At 45.9% G+C, this 17158-nt stretch overlaps 1 protein-coding gene across 1 annotated transcript in view; it reads right to left on the bottom strand.

The window, feature by feature from the left end:
- Positions 1 to 1599: 1599 nt before the first annotated feature.
- The window catches only part of LOC311104880 (fibroblast growth factor receptor-like 1), a gene marked incomplete at both ends in the record, with an annotated part of 53269 nt that continues 37710 nt past the window's right edge, over positions 1600 to 17158 (bottom strand). The window contains 4 exons of the mRNA XM_084146845.1: positions 1600 to 2003; positions 2154 to 2507; positions 4269 to 4547; positions 4651 to 4743. Of these exons, the coding sequence (XP_084002971.1) occupies positions 1600 to 2003; positions 2154 to 2507; positions 4269 to 4547; positions 4651 to 4743 (1130 nt within the window). The remainder of the gene's footprint in view (positions 2004 to 2153; positions 2508 to 4268; positions 4548 to 4650; positions 4744 to 17158) is intronic.

The following is a 17158-nucleotide window of genomic DNA, read 5'->3' as shown; positions in this document are numbered from 1 at the left end:
TTACAAAAATATTATTGTTCAGTACTAAATGTACATGAGCACCAGAGGGGAGTTTGCAGCATGCAATGTTTCACAGAGGAATTGCATAAGATTAACATGGCAATTGTGAGGGTTAATGACTCTGTTACATTATCTTTGTAATCATCTTATATACAGTATTAATCATATGGTCAGATTCTTAATCAACTAGGCCAGCAACTAGGCCAGCATAATGTTGTAATTCAACTTAACAATACAATCAACACTACAATCACAAAATGATCCATAGGTCAATCCAATCGAGAATAATGGTTGTTACAAAAGAAATATAGAACAATAAAGTAAAAACACAACTAAATAGCTTTTTGGTGAGTTTTAAAAACCAATAGACACAGGTACAATACTCGTCCTCATGTACCTTATACAAAAATATACCTCACAAGAAATGTAAGTAATATACACATCTATAGCGCTGTAAAATAACTTGGCATCTGACACATACAGCGTGAATACTACTACTACTAATACTGCTTTTTTAGTTGGATACATATTACACTATCTGAATACAAAAATCAAAAAGCCCTCATCACCTAATCCATCCATCCATTTAATTTCCCTGATGAATTGTACTTTCCTACATGAAACAAAAATAATACCACCTATATCAGAACAGAGGACACCACAGTTTGTGTTGCTATAATGAAAATAGAAAATATTTCACATTGTAAACATTTTGGCTAGATTTTAATTTGTCACAGTTACATTTTCCAATTTATAAAATATATAAATCTTGCATTTTCCAATTTACACCAGCTTAAAAGTTCCTTATATAACTTTATGCTTTGGAAATTTGGATACCGGTACATGTTTAAATGAGTGTAATTTTTTATTTAAAAAAACAACAATTGTACATTCCAGAGTTGGGGTAAATTCTATTAGAAACGCTCATTTGTGTAAATTGGAATACCTTTAATCAAATTTGAATTGACCTAAATTGAACCTAAACCTGGTCATTTCAACCATTAACTAATTAATGATTTCTCCCATTAACTAATGAATGATTTCTCCAGGGCTACGTGCATCCATGTGGTCCTCTGTAGCTCAGCTGGTAGAGCACGGCGCTTGTAATGCCAGGGTAGTGGGTTCGATCCCCGGGACCACCCATACACAAAAATGTATGCACGCATGACTGTATGTCGCTTTGGATAAAAGTGTCTGCTGAATGGCATATTATTATTATATATCCAAAGACATCTAAATCGTATTTTTAAAGTCATATTTTCATCCTTTAAAATACAATTAGAGTTTGATCTTGGTTGACTGGTATAAAAAAAACACATAACAAAGAAATGACTCACATGTGAGAGGGTATTTCTTGCCCTGAGACTTCTCAATGAAGTAGTATTCCTCCAAAGCAGGCAGCTTAGTAATATGCGTATCCCAGGATCCAACCTGGTAAGGGTTTTGCCACTGTATGGTGTTTTAGCATTGCTTATCATGGGAGGTGTAGTTCATATGAACTACAAGCCTTTCCTTGTTTCCATCTACCTTGCTCATAGTCCATTGTTGGGTGAGAATAGCAGCAGTGGCTAGGTGTGGGGTGGGATGAGAGGGGGCTGGTTAGCACTGGTAGTGGAAATGCTGGTGTTGATGGACCTTACCATCCACATGGGCGTGGGAGTGTGTGTGCGTGTGCATGTCTGTGTAAATGTTGGAGTAGATCTTAGGGGGTCCACTGAGGCCGGGGCTTCCCAGGCCCACCAGTCTCTGGCTGGGGTAGTCAGGGCTAGTCAGGGCACTACAGGGGGTGGTGGTGCTGGGCTCTTTGTCCGAGATGTGGTGGTCTCGGTGGGCCATGGTCATCGGGCGTGGGGGCAGGGTGTTGTGGCGTCGGCGGCTGTGGCACAGCCAGAGTACAATGGTGCCTACGATGAGGAGGGCTGCTGCAGGGATGCCGATAATCAGAGGCCAGGGCAGGCCGGAGCTCAGGTGTGGAGGAGTCACTGTGTTCTCCACCTGAGGGTCTGGACATACAACAGTGGAGAGATCAGTGACAGCGCTACAGATCCAAGCTTTCTGAAGTGTTATAAGACAATATATAACAAGAATAACCCCCTGCCATTCCATCCCAGTAAAGTCCCATTCTACAGTTCAGAGTGAATGGCTGTACTCACCTGGCAGCACGGTGAGGTAAGCACTGCGGAAGCTGTAACCCATAGTGTTAGCTCCCAGGCAGATGTACATCCCAGCATCCTCATCACGGGCCTTGACGATAGCCAGCTTGTTGAGGTAGGAGCCGTCGGGCCGGGACCACACATCCCCTGTGGGCAGAACCACGAAATGCTGCCCTCCGACTTCCAGGGTGGAGTTATAGCGGTCCTCTGTGCCTGGGTCCACCCTCTTCAGCCACTGGACCACGGGCTTCACGTCACTGTGGACCTTACACTGGAAGGAGGCGGTGCCGCCATACTCCACAGTGGTGTTGACCGGGTGGGTGCCGGTCAGAACAGGCTTGCAGTGAGAGCGCTCTGTAGGGAGAAGGACAGGAGTTCATAAGCATGTGAATCATATTGACAACACACTAAGCACAATTACCTTGGAAACATAAGAGAGGCTTGGGGTATAAATGGAGTGTGGTGTAAAACGATGGAGGAAAAGGAAAAATGATTTGTCCTGGTGGTGGTGTTGGTGGTGTTTGGTGTTGGTGGGGTTGGTGGTGGTGGTGTTGGTGGGGTTGTTGGTGTTGGTAGTGTTTGGTGTTGTTGGTGGTGGTGTTGTTGGTGGTGGTGGTATTGTTGTTGGTGTTGGTGGTGTTGTTGGTGGTGTTGGTTGTGGTATTGTTGTTGGTGTTGGTGTTGGTGTTGTTGTTGGTGGTGTTTGGTGTTGGTGTTGTTGGTGTTGTTGATGGTGTTTGGTGATGTTGTTGTTGGTGTTGTTGTTGTTGGTAGTGGTGGTGTTTGGTGTTGTTGGTGGTGTTGTTGGTAGTGTTTGGTGTTGTTGTTGGTGGTGGTGGTGGTGTTGTTGGTGTTGGTAGTGTTGTTGGTGGTATTGGTGTTGGTGGTGTTTGGTGTGTTGTTGTTGGTGTTGGTGGTGTTTGGTGTTGTTGGTTGTACACAAAATCCATGTGTATGTGTGTGTATAGTGCGTATGTTATCGTGTGTGTGTATGCATGTGTCTGTGCCTATGTTCGTGTTGCTTCACAGTCACCGCTGTTCCATAAGGTGTATTTTTAGCTGTTTTTTAAATCTAATTTTACTGCTTGCATCAGTTACTTGATGTGGAATAGAGTTCCATGTAGTTATGGCTCTATGTAGTACTGTGCACCTCCCATAGTCTGTTCTGGACTTGGGGATTGTGAAGAGACTTCTTGTGGCATGTCTTGTGGGGTATGCATGGGTGTCCAGGTGCCCTGTTCTAAGCCAATTGCAATTTTCCTAAGTCCTTTTTTGTGGCACCTGACCACACGACTAAACAGTAGTCCAGGTGTGACAAAACTAGGGCCTGTAGGACCTGCCTTGTTGATAGTGCTGTTAAGACGGTAGAGCAGCGCTTTATTATGGACATACTTCTCCCCATCCTAGCTACTGTTGTATCAATATGTTTTGACCATGACAGTTTACAATCCAGGGATACTCCAAGCAGTTTAGTCACCTCATCTTGCTCAATGTCCATATTATTTATTACAATATTTAGTTGAGGTTTAGTGAATGATTTGTCCCAAATACAATGCTTTGAGTAAATATTTAGGACTAACTTCCTCCTTGCCACCCACTCTGAAACTAACTGCAAGTCTTTGTTAAGTGTTGCAGTCATTTCAGTCGCTGTAGTAGCTGACATGTATAGTGTTGAGTCATCTGCATACATAGACACTCTGGCTTTACTCAAAGCCAGTGGCATGTCATTAGTAAAGATTGAAAAAAGTAATGGGCCTAGACAGCTGCCCTGGGGAATTCCTGATTCTACCTGGATTATGTTGGAGAGGCTTCCATTAAAGAACACCCTCTGTGTTCTGTTAGACAGGTAACTCTTTATCCACAATATAGCAGGGGGTGTAAAGCCATAACACATACGTTTTTCCAGCAGCAGACTATGATCGATAATGTCAAAAGCCGCACTGAAGTCTAACAAAACAGCCCCCACAATCTTTTTATCATAAATTTCTCTCAGCCAATCATCAGTCATTTGTGTAACGGCTGTGCTTGTTGAATGTCCTTCCCTATAAGCATGCTGAAAGTTGGTGATGTTGGTGGTGTTTAGTGGTGTTGGCCAGTGCAGTGACCCATCCTTACCGATGACATCCAGCTTGTAGGTGGCGTTGATGTGCCCGGCTGGGTTGGAGACGTGGCAGGTGTACTTGGCACTGTCCTGGGGCTGCAGGTTCTTCAGGGTGAGGGTCCACTGGGGGCGCTTGCCCTGGCGCGGGGGTGGCAGAGGAGTCTGGTCCTTCCACCAGGTGATGACGGGGGGAGGGGTGCCGCTGGCCTGGCACTTGAACCTCACTGAGCTCCCCACTGGCTTGTACAGCACCCGCCTGCGCATCTTAGTGGGCTGGCTAAACCGAGGCTTCACTGCAGAGATGATACATCATGAAGGATAACACAGACTTCAATAACATTCCGATGATAACATGTAGGGCTATAATGTAGTGAAGTGAAGCAGTGTGCTATTCACCCCAGGGCTCTCCTGTAGGGTCAAGCTGGGTGAGCTCAGCATTGGGTTCCAATACGGCAGGTGGAGCGTCGGTTTGGCTCGCTGCTGTGTCATCTGAAAAACAGAGTCAGTCATTGACTGAGGGTTAGCCTCTGTGATTTACACCCATGTAGGGAGTATGAAAATAATTTCATAGCAAAAGAGAGAGCTTATAAGATTCATAGGACTATTAATTCCCAGTCTGAATACATCTGACCGTAGGACTGTGGAAGACAACAAAATACTCTAGTATCTAAAAAAACATCAAATTTGGGTGTTCATGTAGTCTTTAAAATTTTTAATATTGCTGAAAAATAATCTACTTGTCACTGTACAGGGGAAACAAAGCCAATATAAAAGCAATGGGTCCAAGACAAGAGAGTTCTCCTACCCCCTGCCATTACCACAAAGTATCCTTTATATATTGCCACATAAATCTAGTGGTCAGTTATTGTAAATCACATGGGGTCTAAGGATGAGTGCAAACTGCTGGAGGATCTCTCTGATTTATTTGCCTTGCTTTGAGCTCCAACAGGATCAAATCAAAGTTTAGTGGTCGTGTACACAGATTTGCAGATGTTATCGCAGGTGCAGTGAAATGTGGTCCTCTGTAGCTCAGCTGGTAGAGCACGGCGCTTGTAACGCCAAGGTAGTGGGTTCGATCCCCGGGACCACCCATACACAAAAAAATGTATGCACGCATGACTGTAAGTCGCTTTGGATAAAAGCGTCTGCTAAATGGCATATTATATTATTATTATAAATGCTTGTGTTTCTAGCTCCAACAGTGCAGTAATATCTAACAGTAAAAACAGAAAATACACACAATTCAGAAAAATCTAAATTAAGAAATATCATAACGAGCAATGTCAGAGACTGGAATGTGTGTGTGTGTAAAGACAGTATATGAATAGAAAATGTGTGTACAGCAGTAGTTATTTACATTTTAGTCATTTAGCAGACGCTCTTATCCAGAGCGACTTACATGAGCAATTAGTGTTAAGTGCCTTGCTTAAGGGCACATCGACAGATTTTTCACCTAGTCGGCTTGGGGATTAGAACCAGCGACCTTTCGGTTACTGGCACAACACTCTTACCCACTAAGCTACAGTGGGGAAAAAAAGTATTTAGTCAGCCACCAATTGTGCAAGTTCTCCCACTTAAAAAGATGAGAGAGGCCTGTAATTTTCATCATAGGTACACGTCAATTATGACAGACAAAATGAGGAGAAAAAAAATCCAGAAAATCACATTGTAGGATTTTTAATGAATTTATTAGCAAATTATGGTGGAAAATAAGTATTTGGTCAATAACAAAAGTTTCTCAATACTTTATTATATACCCTTTGTTGGGTATATAAATGCTTCTTACGAAGCCACTCCTTCGTTGCCCGGGCGGTGTGTTTGGGATCATTGTCATGCTGAAAGACCCAGCCACGTTTCATCTTCAATGCCCTTGCTGATGGAAGGAGGTTTTCACTCAAAATCTCACGATACATGGCCCCATTCATTCTTTCCTTTACATGGATCAGTCGTCCTGGTCCCTTTGCAGAAAAACAGCCCCAAAGCATGATGTTTCCACCCCCATGCTTCACAGTAGGTATGGTGTTCTTTGGATGTAACTCAGCATTCTTTGTCCTCCAAACACGACGAGTTGAGTTTTTACCAAAAATATCTATTTTGGTTTCATCTGACCATATGACATTCTCCCAATCCTCTTCTGGATCATCCAAATGCACTCTAGCAAACTTCAGACGGGCTTGGACATGTACTGGCTTAAGCAGGGGGACACGTCTGGCACTGCAGGATGAGTCCCTGGCGGCGTAGTGTGTTACTGATGGTAGGCTTTGTTACTTTGGTCCCAGCTCTCTGCAGGTCATTCACTAGGTCCCCCCGTGTGGTTCTGGGATTTTTGCTCACCGTTCTTGTGATCATTTTGACCCCACGGGGTGAGATCTTGCGTGGAGCCCACTTATCGAGGGAGATTATCAGTGGTCTTGTATGTCTTCCATTTCCTAATAATTGCTCCCACAGTTGATTTCTTCAAACCAAGCTGCTTACCTATTGCAGATTCAGTCTTCCCAGCCTGGTGCAGGTCTACAATTTTGTTTCTGGTGTCCTTTGACAGCTCTTTCGTCTTGGCCATAGTGGAGTTTGGAGTGTGACTGTTTGAGGTTGTGGACAGGTGTCTTTTATACTGATAACAAGTTCAAACAGGATCCATTAATACAGGTAACGAGTGGAGGACAGAGGAGCCTCTTAAAGAAGAAGTTACAGGTCTGTGAGAGCCAGAAATCTTGCTTGTTTGTAGGTGACCAAATACTTATTTTCCACCATATTTGCAAATAAATTCATTAAAAATCCTACAATGTGATTTTCTGGATTTCCTTTTCTCAATTTCTCTGTCATAGTTGACGTGTACCTATGATGAAAATTACAGGCCTCTCTCATCTTTTTAAGTGGGAGAACTTGCACAATTGGTGGCTGACTAAATACTTTTTTTCCCCACTGTATATAGGATGAGCCATGACTAGAATACAGTATATACACATATGAAGTGGGAAACATTAAAGTGACCAGTGTTCAGGACCGCTCTGTGTGACACTGTATTATTCTGCTTGGCGATCAGTGGAGTGTTTAAACTGCTGTGTGTTTGGATTTCAGAGCGTATGAAGTCTTACAACTCTATGGGAATGATAAGCAGGCAAGCTCTGGTATTATTCTAACTGGCTCTGGGAGGCAGGGGTGAGCAAACAGTGCCATATTGTTGCTTCTCTCAAGTTTCCACACTGTTTAAAACAAGACAGCGTGTTGACGTAAGCGTGTTGACGTAACCCTGAGCAGGAAACCAATTAACTGCCTTTAACCTAAACTGCGCAGGCAGGCAGTCAAACGGACAAGGCTGAGAGAGAGCGCTGCTTTGTTTGAGCCGATCCTCTGGCACGACCCACAGGAATACACAGTGAACCTATTCTAACCCAGAGTCCACTGCTGACTGAGCTAACACACACATACACAGTGCATTCGGAAAGTATTCAGACCCCTTGACTTTTTCCACATTTTGTTACGTTACAGCCTTATTCTAAAATGGATTGAATAAATAAAAATCCTCATCAATCTACACACAATACCCCATAATGACGAAGCAAAAACAGGTTTTTAGATGTTTTTGCTAATTTATATAACAAAAAACCCCGGAAATATTACATTTACCTAAGTATTCAGACCCTTTACTCAGTACTTTGTTGAAGCACCTTTGGCAGTGATTACAGCCCCGAGTCGTCTTTGGTATGACGCTACAAGCTTGGCACAGCTGTGTATTTGGGGAGTTTCTCCCATTCTTCTCTGCAGATCCTCTCAAGCTCTGTCAGGTTGGATGGGGAGCGTCGCTGCACAGCTATTTTCAGGTCTCTCCAGAGATGTTAGATCGGGTTCAAGTCCGGGCTCTGGCTGGGCCACTCAAGGACATTCAGAGACTTGTCCCGAAGCCACTCCTGCTTTTTCTTGGCTGTGTGCTTAGGGTCGTTGTCCTGTTGGAAGGTGAACCTTCGCCCCAGTCTGAGGACCTGAGCGCTCTGGAGCAGGTTTTCATCAAGGATCTCTCTGTACTTTACTACGTTCATATTTCCCTCGATCCTGACTAGTCTCCCCGTCCCTGCCGCTGACAAACATCCCCACTGCATGATGCTGCCACCACCATGCTTCACCGTAGGGATGGTATTGGCAAGGTGATGAGCAGTGCCTGGTTTCCTCCAGACGTGACGTTTGGCATTCAGGCCAAAGAGTTCAATCTTGGTTTCATCAGACCAGAGAATCTTGTTTCTCATGGTCTGAGAGTCCTTTAGCTGCCTTTTGGCAAACTCCAAGCGGGCTGTCATGTGCCTTTTTCTGAGGAGTGGCTTCCGTCTGGCCACTCTACCAAGGCCCTTCTCCCCCGATTGCTCAGCTCTACGGACAATTCCTTCCACCTCATGGCTTGGTTTTTGCACTGACATGCACTGTCAACTGTGGGACCTTATATAGACAGGTGTGTGCCTTTCCAAATCATGTCCAATCAATTGAATTTACCACAGGTGGACTCCAATCAAGTTGTAGAAACATCTCAAGGATGATCAATGGAAACAGGATGCACCTGAGCTCAATTTCGAGTCTCATAGCAAAGGGTCTGAATACTTACGTAAAGGTGTTTCTGTTTTTCAAAAATATAAACAAATCTGTTTTCGCTTTGTCATGGGGTATTGTGTGTAGATTGATGAGGAACAATAATTATTTAATACATTTTAGAATAAGGCTGTAACGTAACAAAATGTGGAAAAGGTCAAGGGGTCTGAATACTTTCGGAATGCACTGTATATACTGTAAACATACACATACATATGCACATACACACACACACACACTTACCTAACCAACCGTGTTTTGATTAACCTCATGTCAACAACTGTGTGTGGTACGCAGGTAATAATGATTCACACATTAAAACATTCACAGATTAATTGTAACAACTCTTGTGTAAAATAACAGACCGGATCTATTTACATTTTAAATAAGAACATTGAGTTTCTATCTGTAAATGACAAATAGTGAGATGTAAAAGTTTTCTAGAAGCACTGTGAACACCACAGAGTAGAGACTAAGCTAATTGTCCACTCTGTCTGCTCTACATAGCATCAACATCTCTGTTGTCTGATGGAACCTCAGGTCACCAGGTGTGGAGGGTCACGTCAGGTCAGGTGTGCCTGTGTGTGCTGTCCTTTGTCCTGATTTCATCTCAGTGTTCTGGTCCAGAGGGCCTTACTATAGCGCGAAGGCCACACCCTGCTTCTCAACACAGCGTAGTGAGGCACAGGAGAGTCAGGAGAGCTCAAAACCAGCACAAAGTGTTTTTGCTAGCCCAGCCCCCATTGTTAATATTGGCCCAGGGCTTTGGGAGAGTAAGCCTCGGTATAGCAACGGTTCCATTGGCACGGGAGAGGGGGCTATTCAGCAGCACCGAGGTGGAATTAGGGGGGCATTATCTTGTCTAAAGAGGTCTTAGCCTGGGCTCATTCCTTCACGCTCTGATGTTTGGGGATGTTTTCTCTAAACAGGTGCAGAGGGAGAGAAAAGCTTTTCTCTGATGCAGCACTATTAGAACATTGGACCTAAGTATTGGATTGGATTTACTTTCTTCTAATACTATGTTTATACATTCAATACATTTGATGTAATCTGTGACCAGTTTAAATGACTAGTTGGAGTTTAAGTGAGTGGTGGAAAAAGATTGTCCAGTTGAAGAAAGTACGTCAGGCAGGCAGTCGTCAGTAGCATGGCCTGATGCGATGACTGAGGTAAAGCACGGCTGGGCAGACTGCTCCAGCTCTGGCTCCTGTGTGTAGTGGAGAGGAAAGTGGTGCTGGACTGGTGTAGCGCTAGGCTGGGGGACAGGGAGCCCTTTTACCTCTGCTCCAGTCCCACAGAGACGGGCAGAGAGGGACAGGGGGAAGGTAGAGGGTGGAGGTGGAGACGGTAGGTCTGGGGGAGAGAGAGGGCAAGGGAGGCAGCCCCAGCCCCAGCTCCAGCTCCAGCCCCAGCTCCAGCCCCAACTCCAGCCCCAGCCCCAGCTCCAGCCCCAGCTCCAGCCCCAGCTCCAGCCCCAGCCCCAGCCCCAGCTCCAGCCCCAACTCCAGCCCCAGCCCCAGCTCCAGCCCCAGCTCCAGCCCCAGCCCCAGCCCCAGCTCCAGCCCCAGCCCCAGCCCCAGCCCCAGCTCCAGCCCCAGCCCCAGCCCCAGCCCCAGCCCCAGCCCCAGCCCCAGCCCCAGCCCCAGCCCCAGCCCCAGCCCCAGCCCCAGCACTCTTCATGTGGAGGCCGTGTTTGTAAGGTCCCATATTATGTTTTCCTACTGGGGAACTCTAAAGGGCCTCCCCCTCAAAAAGCCTCATTCTCCATTCATATCGGGTACCTGTGATCAAACATACGTGCCACTGTGTCTGTCATGGAGAAAAAAGCAAAAATAACAGTGGATTTCTCTGATTTTCATCAGTGAGGGCACATCTGATTGAAATAAACACTGACTGATGAAAAGAATGGAAAGATGAGTTGTTATTTTTATCTTTAACATAGAATGGTGTATTATGCGGTAGCTCCATTCCATGATGGTGGTCCACTGTTAGCTATTTTACCTTCCTCTCATAGGTCATAAGATTTGAGCAGTTATATGGACCAGAATTACATATAAATGAGTTCTACTTGCGCAAAGAAATTCACAGACTAGAAGATAATCATAGAACTTCACATGTCAAGAAAGCCAAAAGGAGTTTGTAAGTTCAGAAGATTTGAGGTTCAGATTTAAAATAGAATAAAGCTTTTTGTTCAATGTATGACTATCAAGTTAATCAATTATCAACACCCCATTACAAATCTCATGGAGCCATGTTTCTCACAACATGAAATTGACATATTACGTTGCATGTATGCCTGCCTGCCTGCTTGCCGATAGCTATTTACAGCAGTGACTGAGTGTCTGTTGTACCTCACGTCAATTGAAGCCAGAGAGAGGCAGGCAGGCAGGAAGGCAGTCAGGCAAATTAGAGAGTGTTGTCGTCAGCATCCCTCCACCCAGCATGAGAGACAGAGGGGAGGCTAGCGCTGCGCTGGAGGAAAGGCTAATTAGAAGTCTCCTGGTATCTTTTATAGAGCCATAAGCGGTTTGCAGCAACAGGCGCATGGTGACTCCAGAGGAAATTACCCCCAGCCTAATGTGCCTTTTCTTCTCTTCTCTGTTGTGCCTGGCTGTGAGGCGGAGGCAGGGTGTGGTGGGGGGAGGAAGGGAGGGCGGGCCCCGGTGCACCCTGCCTGCTGAGGGCCCAGCCCAATTCCCCCAGTCAGTCAGCCACCGACTGGCCCCTCTAATGAGCCTCTGGATGAAAGCTGTTTTACTGTTTTAATGTGGTGACCTGGTCAAGGTGGCTAATTTGCATCCTTCTATTTGAATTAAACCCGTAGATCAAACCCCTGTATCTACCAGCAGCCTAGCGGAGGCTGGCAGGGTTCTGTTGGGACTAGCTAGCCACACAGGGCCTGGGGGTGTGGCTGGGTGGGGGGGTGGGTTATTTAGGATAGCATTGTTCTGAGCTGTTCTCACTAACATTACGTGAGAATAGACGAGTGTAATGGTGTCTGTGGTACAGAGAACATATTAACTATAGCACAACAAAAATTCCATCACCACCTTGTATTGTGATTACAATGTAGTAATGTTTAGAAGATGACTTAATGCTAACCCTGATGCTAACCTTGACCATGAACCTTTCTGGCTCCCAACTATAACTTTTAACATATTTCCATATTTACCCTAAACCTCACCCACATCCTGGCACAATCTTTAACCCTAACCTCCCCTTGCCCTAGGTATCAAAGTCTAGACAGAACTGCTTGTCCTGCTACTTACAACGGACAATTCTTTCTCTGTGTCGCTCTTTGTTCAGCTTAATTTCATGTGAGACAAGAATGGTTTTAATTCCATCAAACATCCTTTCATCTTTCTGTCTTTCTTCCACTACTCACTAGCATGGATTCATGTGTCCATATGTGTTTGTGCTTTGAACTTGCCGCGACTTATTTGACTACAAGAATGAGGACGAAAACAAACATGTTCTGGATGCCCAGGTGGGTCAGGTCACGGAGTTCTGTGGTTCTGTGTCACACTAGCAGTAATCAGAATTAGAAGTTAGATCATTGTCACGTCGGTGGAAACGTGATCAAAGGGAATGACTCTCACACGCATATTTCACTGTTCAGAAGAGTTCATGTGTCATCTCCAGTGTTAACTGTAGCACTGTAAACACTACTCACACTACTCACTGTCAACAGCTTTTCATCTCTCAACATGTTATAGACTCATAAATCTTACCTCACCGATAGTTCACGGGCCGTTAGAGAGACAAGAAACTGGGAGCTGCCTGGAAAAATAAGTGTAAAATCATTGTCACTCAAGGCAACAGATAGGAGTTTGTGGTGGTTACTGTTGAGTCACTCTATTTCCAGGAGTATTATGAGTTTGGTGGAGGGAGGAGGAAACTGGGGGACTGTTCAGTTTTCACCACACCAAGTCATTTATTAACACTGATGGCCGTGACTCCTGGCAACTAACCCCCCTCTTTCCTTAACATGGCACAATCCAAAGTGTGCCTGCACTTCTGACAAACTCCCTGTGGCCGCAGCAGACCCCCTCCCCCTTACAGCGGTCTTGAGCTGGGCTTGCCACTGTAATTTCGATACAATTATCCATTTAGGTGAGGGAGGCGTGGGCTAAACTGCAACACATGTACCTCACAGCGGCAAACAAAGAACAAAAGGTCTGGGGCTGGAGCTGCTCCACCAGGCCCTCTAGAAAACCTTCAGCCCTAACTCACCGACCAACCGTCAGACCGCGCCCGCCTCCCGTCTGACCACGGTCTCACAGTCTCCACCACAACGACAGACAGACAGTGGGGTGGGTGTCCGGGGACGCGGCTGTGAGTGCTGCTATAGGTGTGTTGCTGGAGAGACAAGGAACCCAAGCAGAGAGAACTCTCTAAGGATAGAATGTCTCTCTCTCCTACCCTGTGTGGTTGTTCAGAATCAACATTGACACATGGCATATATAGAACAGCAAGGTCATGCAAGCCAAGTAGACTCACCTGCCTAGTATCGATCTATACATGACTCATCCTCTCTTTATGTTCCAGTATCAGTTCTGGGTCTGGTTGACTTCCCTTGCCTCTTGTATTGGCATGGTATGTGACCTAGAAAAGGGGCAATAACTGTTACTGACTCCATCCCTTATGTACAACTGTTGAGGGAGAGCTTCAGTCCTTTCCTGCTGAATTCCCAAGCGAAGCACTAGTGCTGCGCATTAACAATGTTGGCTGCATGTGGCCTGGCCCTAAAACAGCTGGGGACTGGTAGGGCTAGAGCCAGGGATATATACAGCCAGGCCTTGGGCAGCAGTAATGGTGGTGAAGATAAGAGCCATGGGAGCCCAGTGTGTGGGACACTGGGGACTAGGGGTGGGCTCACCAGAGGTCAGGGGTCAAGGTTTTACCTCTCCTGAACTCTGACAGCTTCCAAATGTTTCATCCCCTGACAAAATAACTTTTACTGCTGTGGAGGTAAAAAGAGGGAGACATGTTTTGGCAGCAGCACATAAAGCAACAGTACTCAACCAGCAGTACTCACCCAGCAGTACACACCCAGCAATAACCACCCAGCAGTACTCACCCAGCAATAATAATAATAATAATAATAATATGCCATTTAGCAGACGCTTTTATCCAAAGCGACTTACAGTCATGCGTGCATACATTTTTTTGTGTATGGGTGGTCCCGGGGATCGAACCCACTACCTTGGCGTTACAAGCGCCGTGCTCTACCAGCTGAGCTACAGAGGACCACAGCAGTACTCACTCAGCAATACTCACCCAGCAGTGTGAGATTACAACCTGTGTTTATGATGTCGCCTCTCAGAATAGTATCGACATATACACTGACTTGGTGACGGGGTTCATCAGGAAGTGCATAAACAATATTGTTCCCACTGTGACGATTAGAACTTATCCAAACCAAAAAACGTGGATAGATGGCAGCATTCGTGCAAAACTGAAAGCGCGAACCACCGCATTTAACCATGGCAAGGTGACTGGGAACATGGATGTGTACAAACAGACCAGCTATGACCTCCGTAAGGCAATCAAAGAGGCAAAACAACAGTACAGGGACAAAGTTAAGTTGCAATTCAACGGTTAAGACACGAGGAGTATGTTGCAGGAACTCCAGAATCATGGATTCTAAAGGAAAGCCAGCCACATCGCGGACATCGATGTCATGCTCCAGGGTGAGCTAAACACCTTCTTTGCCCACTTCAAGGAAAGCAACATCGAGATGCCGACGCAGGCCCCGACCCTCATGAGGACTGTGTGCTCTCGTTCTCCGTGGCCGACGTAAGTAATTTAAGCGTGTTAACCCTCGCAGGGCTGCCGGCCCAGACGGCATCCCAAGCCGCGTCCTCAGAACATGTGCAGACCAGCTGGCTGGAATCTCTCCCTATCTCAGTCTGTTGTTCCCACTTGCTTCAAGATGTCCACCATTGTTCCTGTACCCAAGAAAGCGAAGGTAACTGAACTAAATTACTATGCCTATAGCATTCATTTCTGTCATCATGAGAGGCATTTTGAGAGGCTAGTTAAGGACCATATTACCTCCTCCATACCCAACACCCTAGACCCACTACAATTCACATATCGCCCCAACAGATCCACGGACTACGCAATCGCCATTACACTGCACAATGGTCTATTCCACCTGGACAAGATACAGTAAATACCTATGCTCAGCCTTCAACATCATAGTGCCCTCCAAGCTCATCACTAAGCTCAGGGCCCTGAGTCTGAACCCCTCCCTGTGCAGCTGGATCCTGGACTTCCTGACAGGCCGACCCCAAGTGGTGAAGGTAGGCAACAACACCTCCACCATGCTGATCCTCAACACGGGGGGCCCACAGGGGTGCGTGCTCAGCCCCCTTCTGTACTCCCTGTTCACCCATGACTGCGTGGCCACGTACGTCTCCAATTCAATCATCAAGTTTGCAGATGACACAATAGTGGTAAGCCTGATTACCAACAGCAATGAGACAGCCTACAGGGAGGAGGTGAGAGCCCTGGCGGAGTGGTGCCAGGAAAATAACCTCTCCCTCAACGTCAACAAAACGAAGGAGCTGATCATGGACTACAGGAGACAGCAGAGGGAGCACGGCCCCATCTCCCATCCACATCGACGGGGCTGCAGTGGAGAGGGTCAAAAGCTTCAAGTTCCTCGGTGTACACATCACTGACAATCTGAAATGGTCCACCCACACAGACAGTGTGGTGAAGAAGGTGCAACAGCGCCTCTTCAACCTCAGGAGGCTGAAGAAATTCGGTTTGGCCCTCAAGACCCTCACAAACTTCTACAGATGCACCATTGAGAGCATCCTGTCCGGCTGTATCACCGCCTGGTAAGGCAATTGAACCGTCCGCAACCGCAGGGCCCTCCAGTACAGGTGCATCACAGCTGGGACCGAGAGACTGGAAAAACAGCTTCTATCTCCAGACATTCAGACTGTTAAACAGTCACCACTAGCCAGCCTCCGCCCAGTACCCTGCCCTGAACCGTAATCACTGTTCTAGCTGGCTACCACCCGGTACTCTATCCTGCACCTTAGAGACTGCTGCCCTATGTACATAGATTCATTGAACACTGGTCACTTTAATAATGTTTCCATACTGTTTTACCCACTTTATATGTACAGTTGAAGTCGGAAGTTTACATACACCTTAGCCAAATACATTTAAACTCAGTTTTTCACAATTCCTGACATTTAATCCTAGTAAAATATTCTATTATTATTATTATAAAAATTCCCTGTTTTAGGTCAGTTAGAATCGCCACTTTATTTTAAGAATGTGAAATGTCAGAATAATAGTAGAGAGAATTATATTATAATTATAGCCTTCCACAAGCTTCCCACAATAAGTTGGGTGAATTTTGGCCCATTCCTCCTGACAGAGATGGTGTAACTGAATCAGGTTTGTAGGTCTCCTTGCTCGCACACGCTTTTTCAGTACTGCCCACAGATTTTCTATAGGATTGAGGTCAGGGCTTTGTGATGGCCACTCCAATACCTTGACTTTGTTGTCCTTAAGCCATTTTGCCACAACTTTGGAAGTATGCTTGGGGTCATTGTCCATTTGGAAGACCCATTTGCGACCAAGCTTTAACTTCCTGACTGATGTCTTGAGATGTTGCTTCAAAATATCCACATAATTGTCCTTCCTCATGATGCCATCTATTTTGTGAAGTGCACCAGTCCCTCCTGCAGCAAAGCACCCCCACAGCATGATGCTGCCACCCCCGTGCTTCACGGTTGGGATGGTGTTTATACTTGCGTACTATTGTCACGCCCTGGCTCTGGGGACACTGTTATGTTGAGCCAGGGTGTGTAGATTTGTGTTGTAGTTCTAGTTGGTTCATTTCTATGTTGGCCAGTGTGGTTCTCAGTCAGAGGCAACGAGTGTCAGCTGTGGCTGGTTGTCTCTGATTGGGAACCACATTTATACAGGCTGTTTTCCCACAGTAGTTGTGGGATCTTGTTTCGAGTTGGTTTGTGTTAGACCGTGAACTGTCACGTTATCGTTTTGTTTATTTTGTCGTATTTCGCTAAATAAAGAGTATGTTTGCCTGCAACGCTGCGCCTTGGTCCTCCTCTCTTACCGACGAACCTGACAGAAGATCCCACCAAGACTGGACCAAGCAGCAAGTCCAGGAGCCATCGCCTGAGAGATCTCTAGCGGATCTCCTTCGCCTCCTCGACTGGGTCAAGCCAAGTGAGGAAGAGAGGGGCTTGACGTGGAAGCAGAAGGGCGAAAGGCTGGCAAAAAGTATGGAGACCTGGTCCACGGGTAGGAGTGAAGCCCATAAAATTTTTAGGGGGGG

The sequence above is a fragment of the Coregonus lavaretus genome (assembly GCF_964263955.1).
Source record: "Coregonus lavaretus genome assembly, chromosome: 29".
In the NCBI taxonomy this organism is placed as follows: Eukaryota; Metazoa; Chordata; class Actinopteri; order Salmoniformes; family Salmonidae; genus Coregonus; species Coregonus lavaretus.
Note: the sequence above shows the minus strand (reverse complement) of the source record. Positions and strands in the feature narration are given on the sequence as shown.